Below are 20,287 nucleotides of genomic sequence, written 5' to 3' on the forward strand. Positions count from 1 at the left end.
AACAATGCAGGATATATTCTACAGACAGCCTGGACCTGGAGCTTTTTGTAAATAGGATTTGTGTTGTTGTAACTTTTGTGGACTAAACCATTTCTAGGAATGGGAGGCGGGGACTAAATCTTTAAAGATGTGTATAGCACATTATTGCACTATTATAATGAGCACTGCTTACATTGCGCTTTCATACTACTGCATAGGGCTGGGCGATATGGACCAAAAGTCATATCTCGATATTTTCTAGCTGAACGGCGATACTCGATATATATCGATATTTTTTCTGTGACATAATTGGGGTTTCCCCCAAAGCATTATAGCATAGCATCTCTGTTAGCTACTCATCACAGAAGTCTGCTATGTAGCTTATCTGTGTGGTCAAGAAAATTGGAACTTTTTCAAATGCAGTCTCGCTCACTGCAAAAACTCAAAATCTTACCAGGAATATTTCGTCTTATTTCTAGTTAAAATGTCTAATTTTTAGTCAAAAAATCTCATTACACTTAAAACAAGATTCATCACCAGAAAAATAACTTATTTGACCATTTTCACCTGTTTCAAGTAAATTTTCACTTGAAATAAGTAGAAAAATCTGCCAGTGGGACAAGATTTATCTTCTCATTACAAGCAAAACAATCTTGTTCCACTGGCAGATTTTTCTACTTATTTTAAGTGAAAATCTACTTGAAACAGGTGAAAATGGTTGGACATTTTAACTAGAAATAAGACAAATGTTGAAATGAAATGATTTTGAGTTTTTGCAGTGTATAATAACTAGTGAAATCGATCATGTTGTTCTGATTTGCATTTGTAGTTATTCTATATGTATTAAGTAATAGAATAATCAATACAAATGGACACAGAGTAATTCCATAAATGTATTTAAAAAACAAACATTTACATTTTCCCTTGAAGCCGAGGTGTGGCGGCTGCCGTACCTTGCCATACCCAATTGATGCCCCTGGCCACGCCCCCTCACCGTCACAGGTGATCACATGTTTCACCAGTGGTCCTACTTGCTGTCGGGGGGGCGACAATCTTAGCAAAGCCACTACTTGCTGCACCATCAGAAAAGTGTATTTGGCATGAAAATAATATAGGTTGGTCTGCTGAATCTTCTGATATTTAATCAGGACTTTGGTCCAGTCCTGCTGGTTCTGTATAAATACTGAAAAGATGTGGAACATGGACTTATTTTTTAAGGTGGTATGGTAGGTGGACAGGAAATGAGTATAGAGGGAGGGGAAGAGAACAGGCCGGGATTCAAACCAGCGCCGCCCGCTCCACTGAGCTCTGCAGGATCCGGAGCAACATGAGTTAATCTGTTGTCAGATTCAGACATTACATCACAGACCTCCACCGCTCATTTATACGTGTAAAGTTGAGCAGACGTCAGGTAAATCCTTGGATGACATGATTATAACGTTTTCCATTAAAGCAGCACAACGTAACTTTCAGCTTTTCTGAGTTTGGCGGCATCTTTTGGACAAAAGCGGTAGTGCTTTAACAGAAAGAACACTACGTTTCCCATGAGCACCAGCGCGTACTGCCGGAAAACTCCTGTCCCGTTGCTGCATTTGTTTTGAGAGAAGACGGGACGCTTTTCTGTTTCACCAAGTGAACAGACGGAAGGCAAAAAAAAAGATGTTAAACTGCTGGAAAGGAACTGGAATTTACCGGGAAACCTTAAACAATGAAGCCAGGGAGCGGTATATGGAGAAAATAATGATTTTTAACGGTCTGGATCCATATGAAATCCCTACTAAAGAATGGAGCTCCTCGTCGGAGCGCCACTCTTTAGAAGGATTTACTGCCGCAGTTCTGCAGAACCACCGTCTCTGGCTACCTTGTTTAGGAGTGTTTGGCAGCTGCTTTGGTAAATGTTTGACTTGCCATGTGTTTCAATAAATTAGTATAATAGTACAACATACAGTACATGTTTTGTATTACTCTTACTTTTCTTTTCTTTTTTTTTGACTGCTATATTATGCTGAAGAGGCTCCGAGGCGTGAGCAATATTTTTGTTTTCTTCGTGAGATTATTTTTTTCCTCTGCAGCTACAAATCAAATAGTTAATATTTTTTCCTCAACAAAATTAATCGCACCACAGAGAGCTGGATAACAACTGCGTTTAGCGGGAGAAGTGGGGAATAAAACCCGTGTTTTGATCCGACCCCCGTCTGTGCGCGTGTTTGTTTGTTTACTGAGGAACGTTATGTTTGGTCGTTACAGCCGCGATCCAACCAAGCCGACGACTCTTTTACTCTTTTAATTTGTTATCTCAGATACTCGGCCTCCGTGGTTCTTCCTCCGAGCAGGAAAGCGGTGAAAAGTTAAACCATTAGCGATCTTTTCCCCACTGTTATGTGGAGCTGCTGCAGTCACAACACAGCAACGGGTTACCAGCTTCTGCTGAGCTCTGCGCTCCACGCCCCTCCCATTTTCGTCTCGACTACGAATCGGTAAGGAGGGGGAAGTGACGTATACCGTAAAGCAGTCAAAGCCGTAAAGATTTGTAGTTTTTTAGTGTGGCAGGGTTCCTACCATGCTCCTCAAAGTTACATAGTGCCAGTGAAGGTGATACAGACCCCTCAGACCATGACAGAGGTTCATTAAACCTGTTGGAAGTTGATGTACCATCACAATGACTCTGGAAAAGTTACACAGTGCCGCTTTAAGAGTAGTGGTTAGAAAATGTGTATTTTCAAGAGGCAGTGTTTCCTCTCTTTGGTATCTGCTTCATGTCTTCATAAACCGCCAACTAAATATGTTGCTTTTTGGTGGAAAGTACACCGCCTTCGTAGATTCTGTGATGGACCTCTGTGCACTTGGGTTTACCTGGATTCCTCACACCTGGCTGGATGAAGCCACGCCTCCTGGTCTGGTCTGGTCTGGTCTTTGTGGTCCAGGTGAAGCCAGGAGGAACTGATCGGGAGGTCACGCCTGGATTCATCTCTGATCCTGGATTTCTGAATCCTGCGTTTGTGAAACAGCCCTTGAAGGTCAGAGGTGGATGTTTGGTTTATGTCTATATATTTACCAGGCAGGAAAGAGGTGAAAGGTTTTTGTTAGATTCTAGGTCCTGGTGGGTCGGGCTGCAGGATTCAGGTGGGAAACTAGATTTACTAAAATGAAAGGGGGCCCATACAATCCACTTGTGTCACTCAAGGCCCGTTTATGGACCCACTGACTTCCCATTCGGGGTTTAAATACAGAAACTAAGAATTTCATGTCATTTTCGCATTTGGTTTTTGTTTAGTATTATAGCAAAGTAATGATAATGTAATACTATACTTTTTAATTACTTCTATTAGTACATACATACATAGTATGTGGCGGCAGTAGCTCAGGTGGCAGAGCGGGTCGTCCAATGATCGGAAGGTCGGCGGTTCGAATCCCACTCTGTCCCAGTTTGCTGTCGTAGTGTCCTTGGGCAAGACACCTTACCCACCTTGCCCCGTGTGAATGTGTTTGAATGTTGGTGGTGGTCGGAGGGGCCGTTAGGCGCGATATGGCAGCCACGCTTCCGTCAGTCTGCCCCAGGGCAGCTGTGGCTACAAATGTAGTTTACCACCACTGGAGAGAATGTGTATGGTTGAATAATGATTTCTGTAAAGCGCTCTGGGTGCCTTGAAGGGCGCTATATAAATCCAAGTCATTATTATTATTAGTAGCACAACTTAAAGGGAAAGTTCCGTTTTTTACAACCTGGACCTTATTTCTGGCATTTTTTATGGTCGTATACTCACCCAGGCAAGTTTGGTGTCATTTGGAGTCCTTCAGAAGATATTAGAAGTTTTGTGCGAGCCTCTTCTCCATATAATGGTAGTGAACGGGGCACAGCGGGACACAGACGATGCAGCGTCTAAATAACACATGATTGCCGCGAAACTCGTTCATTTCTTTTATGAATCACTAGATCTGCTTCCAGGACCTGTTGTCTACATCCGGGGCTGTGTGTGTAACAAGGAAATCAGTTTGTAAACAAGACCTCTGAACTCATGACGTCATCTCTGTGCGCGCATCGCAGACACAGCTCTGTGTACAGCTGGAGTTCACTACTGTTAGTTTACTGTTAGTTATTTGAAACATGTCTGAATATTTGTCAAATTCTGAGGTTGTGGACGACGACTTTGAATATGATGGACGTCCTTACCGTTTTGAGCCAGAGTATACGTTAGCAAAGTCTAGCTGTACCTGTCCGGGATGCGCGCACAGAGATGACGTCATGCAGGTCAGAGGTCTTGTTTACAAACTGATTTCCTTGTTACACACACAGCCCCAGATGTAGACAACAGGTCCTGGAAGATGCACAGTAGCAGATCTAGTGATTCATAAAATAAATGAACGAGTTTCGCGGCAATCATGTGTTATTTAGACGCTGCATCGTCTGTGTCCCGCTGTGCCCTATGCGCTACCGTTATATGGAAAAGCGGCTCGCACAAAACTCCTAATATCTTCCGAAGGACACCAAATGACACCAAACACCTCTAGGTGAGTATACAACCATAAAAAATGGCAGAAATAAGGTCCGGGTTGTAAAAAACTGAACTTTCCCTTTAATGCTGGGCGTTTGTTTTGTTTTCTTTTGTTTGCCTTGATTTGCTTTGATTTTGACTATATTTATATACATATAATTGAGTATTATATCACTGTATTGAACAGTTATTGAAACTCGTCTTGTTATATGTAAGAATGTATGTAATATTCAGGGGTAGGACTCTATAAGTGTTTACTTCATTCCTACTCCGTTTCGAGCATGTTGGTGGATCCGTGAACTATTATTATATTAAGTGCTGTATATATATATATATATATATATATATATATATATATATATATATATATATATATATATATATATATATATATATATATATATATATATATATATATATATTTGTATTCTGTTTTTTTTTCACTTTTTGTACGTTTTTTTATCATACATGTTCGAAATAAAATCTTGAAATAAGCGTCTTTGGGTACCTAGAAAAGCGCTATATAAAACATATTGTTATTTCAAACCCACTCTGTAGCTAAGTAGATCAATTTTAGCCCGGACAAACCCACATGGACCTGCTGGCTGGAGGTCAGAGTCACATCATGGTCACGTGACCGCATCACCACCAGTTTACCTTAAACACATGAAGCTTTTCTCTGATTGTTGCTGCAGTTACACCTGACCGCCTCTGGGGGGCAGCATAGGCCAACAATGACGCCACATCCGCCTTTCTCCATCTCGATGCTCTGGTATTGTGGTTTTGCTTATCAGTAATAATGTTGGGATTATAATTCCCTTTATTGTACTAACTATTCAGAGGGATCAGACACCTACAGCAGGTTTAACGTGTAGCTGCAATGATGTTGGAGTCAGATTCAACCGTCACATTTTCATGAGTTTTGTGATTCTTCTTCTCTCAGAAGCAAAATTACCTGAAGTTTCTCAGACGCTGTTCTTCATCCCAGCAGCTCATCTCAGGTTTCTTATCTCAGTATCAACCAGTTATAATTCATTTCTCAACAGAGTTCATCAACGCTTCACATCCAGCTGCCAGCGTGTATGTTAGGGTTGCCACCTTTCAGAAATAGAAATAAAGGACGCCCCGATTTCAGCAGTGCAGGAGCCAAAAAAAGGGACATCCACAAAACTTCTAAACTGCATAGAAATATATATATTTTATGCAAAAAAAAAAAAAAAATGCTTTGATTTAAAGTTTAAAGTGCTTTAATAGCATTGAACTTGCATGACTGTACAGACAGCCAACCATACTAGCAACTGAAATAGCCTCCTATGCTATGTTTGAGTAAAAGTATGGTGTAATATATGGTGTATATAGTGTAAAAGTGAATTTATTTCAATACTTCAACTGAAAAGGTGAAACTAATATATTACATAGTCTCATTACATTCAAAGCAATATATGTTAATCCTTTATTTGTTATAATTTTGATGATAGAATTGTTTATTGATTTCATAAAATATTCTAATTTTTTTAGATTTTTTATTTGGGGTTTTCATAAACTGTGAGCCATAATCACCAAAATTATAACAAATAAATGCTTAAAATATCTCACTTTGAATGTAGTGGGAAATAATACATTTGTTTCACCTTAAGTTGAATTTACTACGAATAAAGTTTTGCAATATATTCAAATTTTCTGACCTTCACCTGTACATTCTGACATTAATAAATAAGAGCATAACATATGTCCGTATTGGTTCAATACGGAACGCAACTTTTAATTCCCAATTACGTAACAATTCCATATTTCAAGGGACGGGTGGCAACCCTAGTGTACGTGGGGGCGAGTGGGCAACGTTTGGCTTTAACATGCAACACTTAACCAGCAGCTCAGTTTCACGTCTTTATTCAAATGTTTTTACATGTTTTGTACATCAGGGTCAAATAAAACCTGTTTGAGTCAGCCTTCGCACAATAAATATTTATACAGATATTAACATCATACTGGATTAAACATCATGAAACGGTTTCTGTGTGGAGCTCATGTCGGCGGTCCGCCACGTCCACTAGAGACGTTTGAAGAAACGAACAACCGAAAGGATGAATTTGTCCAGAAAACTGGAGAATAAATCAGAAGTGTGGAGCCTGGAATAAAGATAAGAGATCACAAACATGAACCTCTGACATCTGTGACGCTCAGAATGACCAGATAGACAAACGACATGTCGGTCACATGACTCAGACAATCCACCGTCTGCACATGTAACCTCCATCTCTGAACCTCCACCTTTGAACTTCCATCTTTGAACCTCCATCTCTGAACCTCAGTCTCTGAGTTTTCATCATTGAACCTCCATCTCTGAACCTCAGTCACTGAGTTTTCATCATTAAACCTCCGTTTCCGAACCTCCATCATTGTACCTCCATCTCCAGACCTCCATTTCTGAGTTTCCATCTCTGAACCTCCATCTTTGAACTTCCATCTCTGAATATCCATCATTGAATCTCCATCTCTAAACCTCCATCTCTAAAGTTCAGTCGCTGAACCTCCACCTCTGAACCTCCACCTATGGTCCACATAGGTTCAATAGTAACTGATCCATCAATGGTACCTGAGTTCTCCCTCAGACACAGGAGGAGAACTTCAGTTATGCAGGAGAGACTTGGGGTGGAGACACCACTTTTCTACACCCAGAAGAGTTGAAGTGATTCAGGTGAGGGTGTCTCCTCATTGCCTCCGGCGGTAGGTGTTGTAGACATCCAGCCAGGCGGGTTGGATGTCACTAAAGACCTCCTTCCATCCTTCACCTCACTTTGGATCTTTGATCTAGAACAGGGGTCGGCAACCCGCAGCTCCAAAGCCGTATGCGGCTCTTTAGCGCCGCCCTAGTGGCTCCTGGAGCTTTTTCAAAAATGTTTGACCTTTTTTTCCTTTCTTTCTTCTTTTTTTTCTTTTTTCCTTTTTTTCTTCTTTTTTCTTTTTTTCTTCTTTTTTCCTTTTTTTTCTTCTTTTCTTCCTTTTTTCCTCATCTTGACATTTCGACTTTTTTCTCAACATTTCGGCTTTTTTCTTGAAATTTTGACTTTTATTTCAACATTTCGACTTTTTTCTTTACATTTCGACTTTTTCATGAAATTTTGACTATTTCCTCGACATTTCGACTTTTTTCTCTAAATTTTGACTTTTTTCTCAACATTTCGACTTTTTTCTCGACATTTCGACTTTTTTCTCAAGATTGTACTTCAACATTAATCTCGACATTTCGACTTTTTTCTCGACATTTCGACTTTTGCATGATAAAAAAAAATCTTCCCCCAGTTATAACTAATATAGAAACATGCAGCATGTGTTGTCTTCATTCTAAGGCTTATACAAGACTTTTCATTTTTTGCGGCTCCAGACATATTTGATTTTTGTGTTTTTGGTCCAATATTGCTTCTTTCAACATTTTGGGTTGCTGACCCTGATCTAGAACATTTCTATGATTTTGGACTCATGGTTTCGTGACTCCACCCCTATCCTAACGCCTGACATGCACAAAGAGGGCGGAGTTCTCAAAGATCCACGGTTTCTCACATTCTGGTTCTGGCCTGAACCCTCTGATAAACTGAGGCTTGCGTAACCTCTGCCCACAGCGAGAACACAAACACGTAAAGCTCCTAATACGCTCTGGCAGTCAGGATATAATCCATAAACATGAGGGGGGGTGTTCATATGACGGATGGATGGGAGGCAGGCAGTTGGCAGCAGTCATTTCTGTTTTTATGTAAGAGGATTTGTCCCTGCACCAGCTTGAGACTGGATCATATGATGGTTCCACAGCCAATGAGGGGGGAGAGGGTCTGGTGGACCAGGGGAAAGGGGGGACATGTCTCTGACAGAATGGGGAGAGAGAAAAAAACCCGAAGAAGAGATTGTCTTGTCAGGAATTGCATTATACTTTGTTATTGAGGGGAAAAAAACGTTTTAGAACAGTTTGTAACATGATATCAGGCTGTTCATGGTAGGTTCCAAGCTGGTCTCATGTTCCAGAGTGGTTCCAAGTAGGTTCCAAACTGGTTTCGGGTAGGTTCCAAGCTGGTTTCAGGTAGGTTGCATGCTGGTCTCAGGTTCCAAGTCGGTTCCAGGTGGGTTCCAAGCTGATTTCAAGTTCCAAATCGGTTCCAAGCTGGTTCCATGTAGGTTCCAAACTGGTCTCAGGTTCCTGGCAGGTTCCAAACTGGTTTCAAGTAGGTTGCAAGCTGGTCTCAGGTTCCAAGTCGGTTCCAGGTTGGTTCCAAGCTGGTTTCAGGTTCCATGTCGGTCCCAAGCTGGTTCCATGTAGGTTCCAAGCTGGTCTCAGGTTGTGGGTTGGTTCCAAACTGGTTTCAGGTAGGTTGCAAGCTGGTCCCAGGTTCCTGGCAGGTTCCAAACTGGTTTCAGATAGGTTGCAAGCTGGTTCCAGGTTCCTGGCAGGTTCCAAACTGGTTTCAGGTAGGTTGCAAGCTAGTCCCAGGTTCCTGGCAGGTTCCAAACTGGTTTCAGGTAGGTTGCAAGCTGGTCCCAGGTTCCTGGCAGGTTCCAAACTGGTTTCAGGTAGGTTGCAAGCTGGTCCCAGGTTCCTGGCAGGTTCCAAACTGGTTTCAGGTTCCAGGTAGGTTCCAAGCTGGTCCCAGGTTCCAGGTAGGTTCCAAGCTGATTTCAAGTTCCAAATCGGTTCCAAGCTGGTTCCATGTAGGTTCCAAGCTGGTCTCAGGTTCTGGGTTGGTTCCAAACTGACCCAAGTGGTGATGGTCCAACAGAGTGGCTCTGTTTCCAACATGTCCAACTGGATCTTCTCAGAACCTGTATCCCTGGAAGCAGGACCTTCTGGTCTCTGTACATCCACTGGCTCCGACGTTTGCTTGAAATGTGATCACTGAGGGTTTGACCCGGCCACAGTAAACCCACATCTAACCATGTTTGCTTGGGTGTCACATAATAAATACATTTTTAAAAACTACTGTGATGTTTCGCGGTGATGCAGGTGTGCAGAGTAGACCTTTTGTTTCCATATCTACACATACTCTGATCTCCTGGTCCATGGTGAACCAACCAGAACCTCTACCTGGGAAAAGGTTCACAGTCTGCTCCATGTCACTGGTGTTTGTTTAATCAGAATCCTGGAATCCAGGTGGTTCCAGGTCCATCATGAAGTCCCACCTGCCCTGAATGTAAACTCAGTCCCATAAAAACTGTTGAGGTTGATGATCCTGATGAGGTCCATTTGAAGTCCAGTATGTTGGGGACAGTTGGGTCTTCAGCGGGTCCTGATGGCCGCAATGAGACCCAACTGAAGTCCAGTATGTTGGAGATTGTTGGGTCTTCAGCAGGTGCTGATGGCCGCAATGAGACCCAACTGAAGTCCAGTATGTTGGAGATTGTTGGGTCTTCAGCAGGTGCTGATGGCTGCAATGAGACCCAACTAAAGTCCAGTATGTTGGGGACTGTTGGGTCTTCAGCAGGTCCTGATGGCCCCAATGAGACCCAACTAAAGTCCAGGATGTTGGGGACAGTTGGGTCTTCAGCAGGTCCTGATGGCCCCAATGAGACCCACCTAAAGTCCAGTATGTTGGAGGTTGTTGGGTCTTCAGCAGGTCCTGATGGGCCCCAATGAGACCCACCTAAAGTCCAGTATGTTGGAGATTGTTGGGTCTTCAACAGGATAATGGTCCTTAATGGTCCTTATAAAGTTCAGGTCTTCAGAAGTCTGTAGTGTGATCTTCGGCTTCTCCAGGAGGATAGTCGCCTCAAAACGAATTTACCAAGGAATTCTGGTATGTTGCAGGTAAGGTTGGGAACCTGGAAGAAAGAGAACCATTATTAACATTAAGGAAACTGCATTAGACTGGTTTAAGTCATATTTATCTGTTAATGAATAAATCTTCCTAATGTACCGGCCTTTGCAAGGGAGTTCTGCAGGGTTCAGTGTTTGGACCGTATCTTTTCACTGTATATTTGCTTCCATTAGGTAAAATTAGACACCGTCTGTCAGGGGAAGATTAACGATGACCTGTTTTTGCCATGTATGACAACATTATCTGCGTCATTTGCCTATATGGAAACGCTTGTATAATCCCTATGTACTAAAATGTGGCTAGAACATTAGTATATGATCATTTTTAGCTGAGTTAAAAGCAAATCTTTGGCCCTGAGCCTGAATCTCCAAGGTGAACTGGAACATTTCCACGCACGTGTCTTTAATTAATCACTTGGTCAGACTTCCAGCATGTCTGGGGACGTGGATGACTCGAAACGTTCTCCAGCTACAGTCAGAGAATCAGATCTTAACCCTCGTTCTGTCTTTGGGTCAAAATGACCTAATTCTCCTTCCTTCTTCCCTTCCTCTTTTCTCCCTTCCTTCCTTCTTTCCTTCCTCCCTCCCTCCCTTCTTTTCTACCATCCTCTTCCTTATTTTCTCCCTTCCTTCCTTCCTTCCTTCCTTCCTTCCTTCCTTCCTTCCTTCCTTCCTTCCTTCCTTCCTTCCTTCTTTCCTTCCTTCCTTCCTTCCTTCCTTCCTTCCTTCCTTCTTTCCTTCCTTCTTTTTTCTCTTCCCTTCCTCTTTTCTCCCTTCCTTCCTTCTCCCTTATTTCCTTCCTTCCTTCCTCCCTCCCTTCTTTTCTCCCATCCTCTTCCTTATTTTCTCCCTTTCTTCCTTCCTTCCTTCCTTCCTTCCTTCCTTCCTTCCTTCCTTCCTTCCTTCCTTCCTTCCTTCCTTCCTTCCTTCCTTCCTTCTTCCCTTCCTCTTTTCTCCCTTCCTTCCTTCTTTCCTTGTTTTCTCCCTTCCTTCTCCCTTATTTCCTTCCTTCCTTCCTTCCTTCCTTCCTTCCTTCCAATTTCTCCCGTGGGAGATTAATAAAGTAAACCTTGACCTTCCTTCCTTCCTTCCTTCCTTCCTTCCTTCCTTCCTTCCTTCCTTCCTTCCTTCCTTCCTTCCTTCCTTCCTTCCTTCCTTCCTTCCTCCCTCCCTTCTTTTCTCCCATCCTCTTCCTTATTTTCTCCCTTCCTTCCATCCTTCTTTTCTCCCTTCCTTCCTTCTTTCTTTCCTTCTTTTCATTCTTCCTTCCTTCCTTCTTTCCTCCCTTCTTCTCTTCCTCCTTCCTTGACCCGAAGACAGCACAAGTGTTAAAAGGTTCTTGGTTCCAGATTCTCCCAGCAGAGTTCTTGTCTCTCAGACAGCAGGTTCACTTGTGGTTCCTAGAGGTTCCAACAGTAGAATAGGAGGTAGAACCTTCAACTACCAGGTCCTTCTCCTATTGTTGTTGTTATGAACCCGTGTTCCTTCTTCCCATCAGGTGTCTCTGCTCTGAAGTTATTGTTTCTCTTCTCTCAGCCTCCAACCGGTCCAGCTGAGAGATTTCCCTCCCAGCATCAGCTTCTGTCATCACCCCCGTGGCTGGAAACGTTAACCCCCGCACTCAGCCACTCTCAGGCCAGCAGATGTCAGAGGAGGAGTTCAGCCATTCATCAGCTGTTGATGATGGGGATTAGAGAAACAAAGCCTTAGCGTCTGGAACATCCTCGTTCATCCTGCTGCCGCATCAGGACCGGTCCTCCTGGAACAGGGAGGTTCATAACCCTGGAACAGGAGGGTTATGATCCGGGTCCGGGTCCAGGTCCTGCTCCAGGTTTCTTCCCTCCTAAAGGGGAGTTTTCACTTGCTTATGTAATAATTGCTCGGGGGTCATGTTCTGGGGCTTTAATTTAATTGAATTTAATTCATCTTCAATTCAATCCAGCTTTATTTATTTATAAAGCTCCAAATCATGACAGATGTCATCTTAACACACGTCAACAATACAGTTCCTAGTACAATAGGCCATGGTAATACCAGCTAAAAGTCAATACATAGAAAGATTAAATGTCCCTGAAGCACTCTTCAACTTTAGTTCCATCTGATTCAGCAGGAGAAAGTTTTAAGTCATCCTGGTCTTTATGTTTTTAAGACATGTTGGTTAGTGTCCCCTGGTTTCCCTGATTAGATCTCCTGTATTAGTCCCACAATGGGGACATTTCACACCATTACAGCAGCAAGAGAAAAAAAAAATAGGATACCAAAATAGTAGGGGTGTAACAATATATCGTGCTACGAAATTTTGCGATACAAAAACGTCACAATATGAGCATGAATCAATCTTTTTTATGATCTAAAATTGTATGTATTTATTTACTTTTATTTATTTATTTAATTTTAGTTGTTAAATTTCTGGAAAAGAACAAAGTCAAATCATAGATGAGAGAAACTATTCAGTTTGTGGCAAAATATTTGTATTGTATGAAACTGAAGATCATAATGCAAACCTAACATTTACTTTTAGTTCAGTTTGTGGAAAATGGTTGGCCTGGCTTTCTCTTTAAAACTTAAACAGTTATAAAGCATTACAAACTGTAACAATAGGGCAACTGCACAGCATTGTTTTGTATTTTGTGTCTTTCAAATAAAAGACCATTTTTTCTAGTCATATGTTCCTCATTCAAGGTTGTTAAAAAAATACTGCTATAACATCGTATCGTTATCGTGACCTCAATATGGTGTATCGTACCGTAATGTGAGATTAGTGTATCGTTACACCCCTACAAAATAGTAATATAAATTTTGGGTGGAGCAGTCTGTCCCTGAAGGAGCTGTCAGGTCTCTTCTTGAGATGTTGACCACGCCATAAAAGATAGCTGACGCCACCACAGAGTCCTAGAAGGTCTTCAGGAGTCCTCCCCCCCACAGACCTCAGTGTTCTGAGCAGACCTTTCTGTAAACGTGAACACCCAGTCACCCGGGGTGTTTCCACAGCTTCAGGCGTCGGTTGATCATAGCTCCAATAATCCCACACAGCCGATCCTGTATCTTCTTCTTGTAGGAGTTTTATCCCTCCCTGGTTTTCCTTGTCCGGCCAGCCTTCAGCTCATCCTTATTTCCTGATTTATATATATATATATATATATATATATATATATATATATATATATATATATATATATATATATATATGATTTATATATTTTGTATTGTACTATGTTTATTCTCTACATTACATACTGTTTAGAAATATGGGGGAAAGCATATTTTACCCATACTAAACCGATCTTTATTCTTCAAAAAAGAGCGGTAAGGATTATCACAAAATCAAGTTATAGAGAACCATGAAATGAATTATTTATTAAATTAAGGGCATTTAAATTCATGGATTTAGTGGAATACAAAATAGCATTGATAATGTACAAAGTGTTCAACAGATTGTTACCTAGTAAAATTGTAAGCATGTTTAAAATAAGACTAAGTAGATATGAGCTTCGAGGGAAACGTATGATTGAAAAACCAAAGTCTAGGACTAAAATTAAAGATCAATGTATTACTTTAAGGGGTGTAAATATATGGAATGCACTTGATGAAGATGTGCCAGTCGATTCATGCATTCAAACGTTAGTTTAAGTTTAATGTGTTTGAAAAATATGAGGGATCCAGTAGATGATACTATTACGGAATTATGTTCTGGATTGTGTAAACAATATGATTTTTTTTTTTTTGTATTATGTTTTGTATGTTGCGATCTGAATAAGTTGATCATGTGAGAAGGGTAGGCGTAAATAAGCAATAGCTTCAGCCTATTCCTTTTCGGTTAGGTCTCTTTTTATTTTTTTTCATGTGAACTAATGCTTTCAGTTGGTGTCTACATTATGAATGACCTGACCGAAATAAATATATTTTCATTCATTCATAAAGGCCCTCTTCTTATCCTTTGATAGACCCTTTATGTCAGGGTGAATCCACTGTTTATTGTTGAAGGAATCTTGTCCTGGTTGGTGTTTTCCACACAGACGGTAACATAGTCAGTTATACAGTCTGTGAGACTTTCGTCAGCCTGTTTGCCTCCTTGCTGTAGGGAGAGCACAGATCCAGGGTCTTATGTTCTCTGCAGCATGGGATATATTGGGTGGATGTAGGCAGAGTGGAGGATGGAGATCCATGGTTTAAGTCCCCAGAGATGAGAAGGAGGGCATGTGGTAGCTTCGTCTGAAGCCTGCTTGTGACGGAGTGGAGGATATCATATCATCAGCGTAGAAGCGCGTAGCTATCGCGATAACATGCAAGAATTCCTGGGAAGACGGTAAGTGTGTAAAGTGTTTGTTTACAGCCTTGGAGGCGAGGTTCAGTGAGTTGAAGGTCTGGTTTCACCAACAAAACCGTAGTCCAGTAAACACGGTAGCTAGCCAGGCTAAAGTAGCTGGACAGGCAGGCGGGTTCGAATGAATTGTAGTCCTAAAAGGCACATGGAACGCCACCACTCGTTTCACGTCACTAACTGTTTTCCCCACCAAACAACACCCCCGCAGAGAAACCGACCTCAGTGATTGGTGACTCAAACGTTTTCCAATTGTCAATAAAGGCCACGTTTCTGAACATCATCAAGACAACCAAGGGCGACCAAAGAAACCTACGGAGTCCGAGATGTTTTTGGTAATTACACACTGACACAATATTCATTTTAGTGACTTCTGACTGGGGAAGACAGGTGTCATTAGTGCCGACATGTATGCTAACTTTACCAAATTTACGATTACTCTTTTCCGGCAGCTTCAAATTTGCTTCGAATTACACCTGCTCTGGTCCCTGGTAACCCATATTTTCTGTTCAGCACTGTAGCCAGGCTGACAAAGAGTCACAACTCTGTTGAGCCGTGCATTCCTGCAGCTTTCAGTAGAGAAGACTTTATGAGTTTCTTTAACAGTAAAATCATCAGAATTAGAGAAGAAATCAATCAACCAGTAGGTGTTTCTTCAGCTTTAGCGACTTCCCTATGCTCTGACTTGACTCTAGACTGTTTCGATCCTATAGACCTCCCTGAGCTGACCTCAGTCATCAATAGAGCTAAATCCACCACGTGTCTGTTAGACCCCATCCCGACTCCATTATTCAGAAATGTTCTTTCTCTTATTGGTACGACAATACTGGACCAGATCAACTTATCCCTAAACCACAGGATGTGTACCACAGGTTCTTAAAGTTTCAGTAATTAAACCTTTACTTAAAAAAACTTTTCTTGACCCAGACATTTTAGCTAATTATAGACCAATTTCCAACCGTTCAATGAAGAACAGAGAAAGGAAAGACACAGGCACATTGGCTAACTGGTGCAATACATGGATTACTATATAAACAGATGTAGACAGCAGACACTGAGGTGGTTGGGGGGTGGGGAGGCTGCAGGTCAGGATGTCAGCAGGCATTTACCAGACATCCACACAGACAGGTGGAAGCAGCAGTGGGATGATCAGAGGGGGAACTGCAGGGCAGGATACAGCTCCTGAAGCTCTGGCCTGCAGAAATGCACAGAAGAAAAAAGGAGGGGGGGGGGGGGGGCAGACCGGCACAACAAACTACAAGAACAATGGAAAACAATGATGTTGATGAGACATTTCTAATTAATAACTGAGAAAGGAAAGAGAAGGAGGGGGCAGACCAGCACAACACTGGGGACCATCACCGGGGGCCACTGTCAGCTTGTGAGGGTCCCGCTTCAGCCCATTCTCATTTCAATATTAGTCTGCATCAGCGGGTTAGCGTGAGCTAAGTCAAGCTAAAATAGCTAACTGTGAGGATCTGGTCTTGATCTGTGACTGGAGTGTAGGTCAGTGGTTCCCAACCTTTTTTCCTTGGAGCCCCCCCTACTTGTGTCTAAGACCTGTACGTACTAGCACCAAAATAGTCTTTAATTGAAAAAATGAACATTAATTATGTTTTTTTTATACATTTCTCTTTGGTTTACTCTGTATACATATGACTTTGTTTTTCTCCAAAGTCACCAATGTATAAAATACGCACAAAAGGACATAAAAGGACATAAAAATATTTCTGAAAAATGTCTCTTTTAATATGAGACCAACATTTTTTAAACATTTTTCCTTTAACAACCTGTCGGGGTGGATTAAATGTTGAGTAATTATATAATAATAAGGAATTAAATCATTTCCTGTGTTTGTCACCAGTGTATAAAAAACACAAATATTCAAGACATTCATAAATTATTCCTAACAATTTCTTATGAATGACTCATTCGCAAATATAATTTTTACAACTGCATAATTTCAAAGCAGACAAAGTTTCGCACCCCCCCAGAGATCCCAGGTTGGGAGACACTGGTGTAGAGGACCAACAAGCAACAAGTTGTTTCAGGAAGCTGTTGGTGTGATGGCTCTTTAAAAACTTTTATTTACTAATTAAATCCCCAAAACTGCATTTATGACAGTTGAAGATGATTTTGAACCTTTAAATGTCAGGAAACCAGAATGTGGGTCCTCCAAACTAACACAGATGGCTGCAGCAGGCTCATATATGCTGTCAGATGCCCTCCTTCCGGGTTTCTGAGTTGGTTCCATGTCGAAACACGTTTCAGTTTGAATTAATTTCCATTTGCTAATGTACCCTGGCCTCCAGCTGGAGCAGGACTCTGGCATGACACCGGGCATGTGCACATCCACACATGCCCTTGACCGTAAGCTCTGATATCCCAGCACAGATGTTCACATGCAGGATGATTAGACAGATGTGCTCTAACTGGGACGAATATGTCAGTCCATTACTGCTGCCATTTCCAGGCAAAATAACTCATTACAGCTGTTGTTCCTGTCTCTTTACTGAATTGTTGTCGTCTTTTTGCAGGTTCTAACCGTTGAGAGTAGCATCATCTGAGTCCACGTGAGGTGGGAGTCCCTGCATCACCCGACAAATCCACACCGTCACGTGGACACGGCTTCCTGAGCCGCCAGTGTTCATCTAATGGGGGGAATTAATCGTGTTATTAGCTTATTTAACATCAAATTAAGGTTTGGTGCCTCCAAGTCTCCAACCGGCACAAAATGTTCAACCCTAACCCTAACCCTAACCCTCTGTAGCTGAAAATACTGAAATATCAATAAAACAAACTGGAAAAAATGACAGTGTGAGTCTCACGTTATAGTCAGAGGTGGAAGCTCTGATGTCTGAGAAAACTTGGGAGGAAAATGTGATTTCTACAGAAGATCGTCTCTGGATCTGTTCAAGGATCCATGTGATCGGTTCTTCATCAACTCAATGATTCAGGTGATCACTTCCTCGTTTGTGGACTGAATCAGTTTGAATCTGTAATGTAGGCCTGTTCGATTAATCGATTTTAAATCGTAATCGCGATTATGTAATTAGAACGATGTTAAAATGTGAAAATCGTAAAATCGATTTTTCACTTTTTTTTTTATTTATTTATTTTTTTTTAACCTTGTCTGCACACATATTAATGATTGATGGAAATACCTCTCAATACCTGCGACAAGTGCCCCATGGGAGAGGCTCTTTAGTGTAGGAGGGGGCGTTGTAACATGCCACCGGGCATCCCTCAAGCCAGATGCCGTAGACCGGCTCGTGTTCCTTGCAAAAAACTTGCAAATGTGAACAGCAAATGTAATGACTGACATTACACACCTCTACCTCCTTCATGGGTTGCATTATTATTTAGCATGCAAAGACCCAGTTTAGTTTAATTAGAAAATGTCTTGTTTTATTTAATTGGAAATATAACTTACTATATGTTTGCAAGTGCTGATTTGCTGATTTTCTTTTCCAGAGATAAAACTTTATATTTTATTATATTTTTTAAAACTTTTTTTCAACTTATTTTAGAGTTTTGCACTTTATTCATTCATTTTTGGTTTAATAAGAGCAAAGTTTGCACTTAAAGCCCAATGGGGCAAATGTTCAATAAAAAAACAGCATATTTGAAATCATTTCTTTGCCTTTTGTCAATTCACAAAATAATCGTAATCCTAATCGAAAATCGGATTTTGAGAGAAAAAAATCGAGATTTTATTTATGGGCAAAATCGAACAGCCCTAGTGTAATGAAGCTGCGGTGCAACACTCTCCTCTCAGATCACTTTCTGATATTTTATGAATGAATAAAGGTTCATGGTACATGTGGATGTCTGACTCACCTCCTTCTGGGATGTGATCCTGCCCACCAACGAAGAAGAGTAGAGCAGAGAGCAGCGGGCCTCATGGTCCTCCAGCAACCCTGGTCTGTCCCCTCCCTGCCCTCCAGGTCCTCCTCAGACCTCCAGGTCCTCCTCAGACCTCCAGGTCCTCCTCAGACCTCAGACCTCCAGGTCCTCCTCAGACCTCCCCCTATCCCTCAGACCTCAGACCTCCGCCTGCCCCTCAGACTTCCTCAGACTTCCGCCCGTTCCTCAGACCTCAGACCTCCGCCTGCCCCTCAGACTTCCGCCCGTTCCTCAGACCTCAGACCTCCGCCTGCCCCTCAGACTTCAGACCTCCGCCTGCCCCTCAGACCTCAGACCTCCGCCTGCCCCTCAGACCTCCCCCCGTCCCTCAGACCTCAGACCTCCCCCCGTCCCTCAGACCTCAGACCTCCCCCCGTCCCTCAGACCTCCCCCCGTCCCTCAGACCTCAGACCTCCTTCCGTCCCTCAGACCTCCCCCCGTCCCTCAGACCAGGGTGCTCCTCTTCTCCCGCTCCCTCTCGGCCCGGTCCCGGCTCAGGTCCGGCGTGGGCGGCTCGGCGTGGCCGACGTTGTTGGGCTCGTAGCGGCTGGAGGCGGGCGAGTTCTGCATGACCACCAGGCGGATGGGCGACTGGCTGGGCGGCGCCGGTGTGTTGTCCGGGGCGTACTCCTTGGTGGGGTCCTTGCCGCGGCAGTCGTACAGGATGCAGGAGATGAGGAAGACGAGCAGCAGGATGACGTAGCTGGCCACCAGGATGATGAGGTTGAGGGTGACCGGGTCAATCTCCAGGTAGAATTCCATAAACCCCATGGTGGCACCTCATGTCCCGGCGATCCACAGCGGAGGACGAGCGGGAGAGCAGTGGCACCGGAGGAGGACCGGGAGAGAGAGAGGGAGCATCAGATGATGAGATGGGTGATGGGTGGGGGAGGGGAGGGAGGGTGCATGGGGGGGGTTTAATCCACGATGCTCCTCCAACTCCAGCAGCCAATGATTAAAGCCTCTCCCCTAATAACTTAATCCTGGCTCCAGCGACTCCAGCGGCCACAAAAGCATCCACCAAAATGGCCGCTGGCGCGGACACCTGTCAGGCGGCCGCGGATGTCGCCCCGGGCAACGCCGCGGGGATTTACAAAGTCACGCATCGTGATGTCATCAGATTAGATCTGCATCTGAAACTCAATTACACTAAAAGCAAATAAAGCTCCAGAACAAGCTGAAACATCCTCAGAGGACAGATGTTTCTGCAGGAAGTCCTGCTTCCTCTGCCCCCTGCAGGCCAACGGCCGTCACCGCACCCTCGCCGGACAAACTTTTGAAGGGTTTTCACAGCAGCGGTTTGTAGAAGAAGAAAGTTAACCGTAGAAAATGAAAACACTATCTCAAGGAGCAGAACTAAATCTGTTCATCCAACTTTATTCCGGTATTTCTATTAACAGTTTGATAGGCAAGGCAAGTTTATTTGTATAGCACAATTCAACACAGGGTAATTCAAAGTGCTTTACATCAACATTAAAAGCGGCAAGACACAATTAAACAGTAAATAACAAATAAAATGATAAGAAAAGATGTAAAACAATAAAAAGGATAAGTTGTTAAAAAGTAAGGGCAGTAGATCCAGCAGGTTCATCTCATTCTTAAAATGGCAAGAATTACGTTTCTATACAGTCAAAACGTACAAAGACCGGGTCAAATACAATATCACAAAAGTAATCTGTAACAATTTTTACGGTGAATTAAACCAATTTGACAATTCTACGTCACAATGCCTGCATTCAGGGCGTATCCATAACTTTAGTTTAGTTTTTTTTAGCTTTATAGTTAGAT

General features: G+C 42.6%; 1 protein-coding gene and 1 long non-coding RNA gene across 2 annotated transcripts; both read right to left on the reverse strand.

Moving 5' to 3' along the window:
- Positions 1 to 9,594: 9,594 nt before the first annotated feature.
- On the reverse strand, positions 9,595 to 18,582 carry LOC133419226 (uncharacterized). The gene is made up of 2 exons (XR_009770502.1): positions 18,434 to 18,582; positions 9,595 to 10,277 (listed from the first exon to the last, which is right to left on the reverse strand). It is a non-coding gene; the product is annotated as an uncharacterized LOC133419226 (long non-coding RNA).
- Positions 18,583 to 18,861: 279 nt separating this feature from the next.
- Positions 18,862 to 19,327, reverse strand: si:ch73-256g18.2 (small integral membrane protein 36). The gene has a single exon (XM_061708741.1). The coding sequence runs from the start codon at positions 19,268 to 19,270 to the stop codon at positions 18,944 to 18,946; it is 327 nt and encodes a 108-aa protein (XP_061564725.1). The 5' UTR covers positions 19,271 to 19,327; the 3' UTR covers positions 18,862 to 18,943.
- Between the last annotated feature and the right edge of the window lie 960 nt (positions 19,328 to 20,287).

Source organism: Cololabis saira, chromosome 19 (genome assembly GCF_033807715.1).
Source record: "Cololabis saira isolate AMF1-May2022 chromosome 19, fColSai1.1, whole genome shotgun sequence".
In the NCBI taxonomy this organism is placed as follows: domain Eukaryota; kingdom Metazoa; phylum Chordata; class Actinopteri; order Beloniformes; family Belonidae; genus Cololabis; species Cololabis saira.

Bases quoted from the DNA above. Each gene is read 5' to 3' on its own strand.
- si:ch73-256g18.2 (XM_061708741.1), bottom strand. From the start codon at position 19,270: ATGGGGTTTATGGAATTCTACCTGGAGATTGACCCGGTCACCCTCAAC.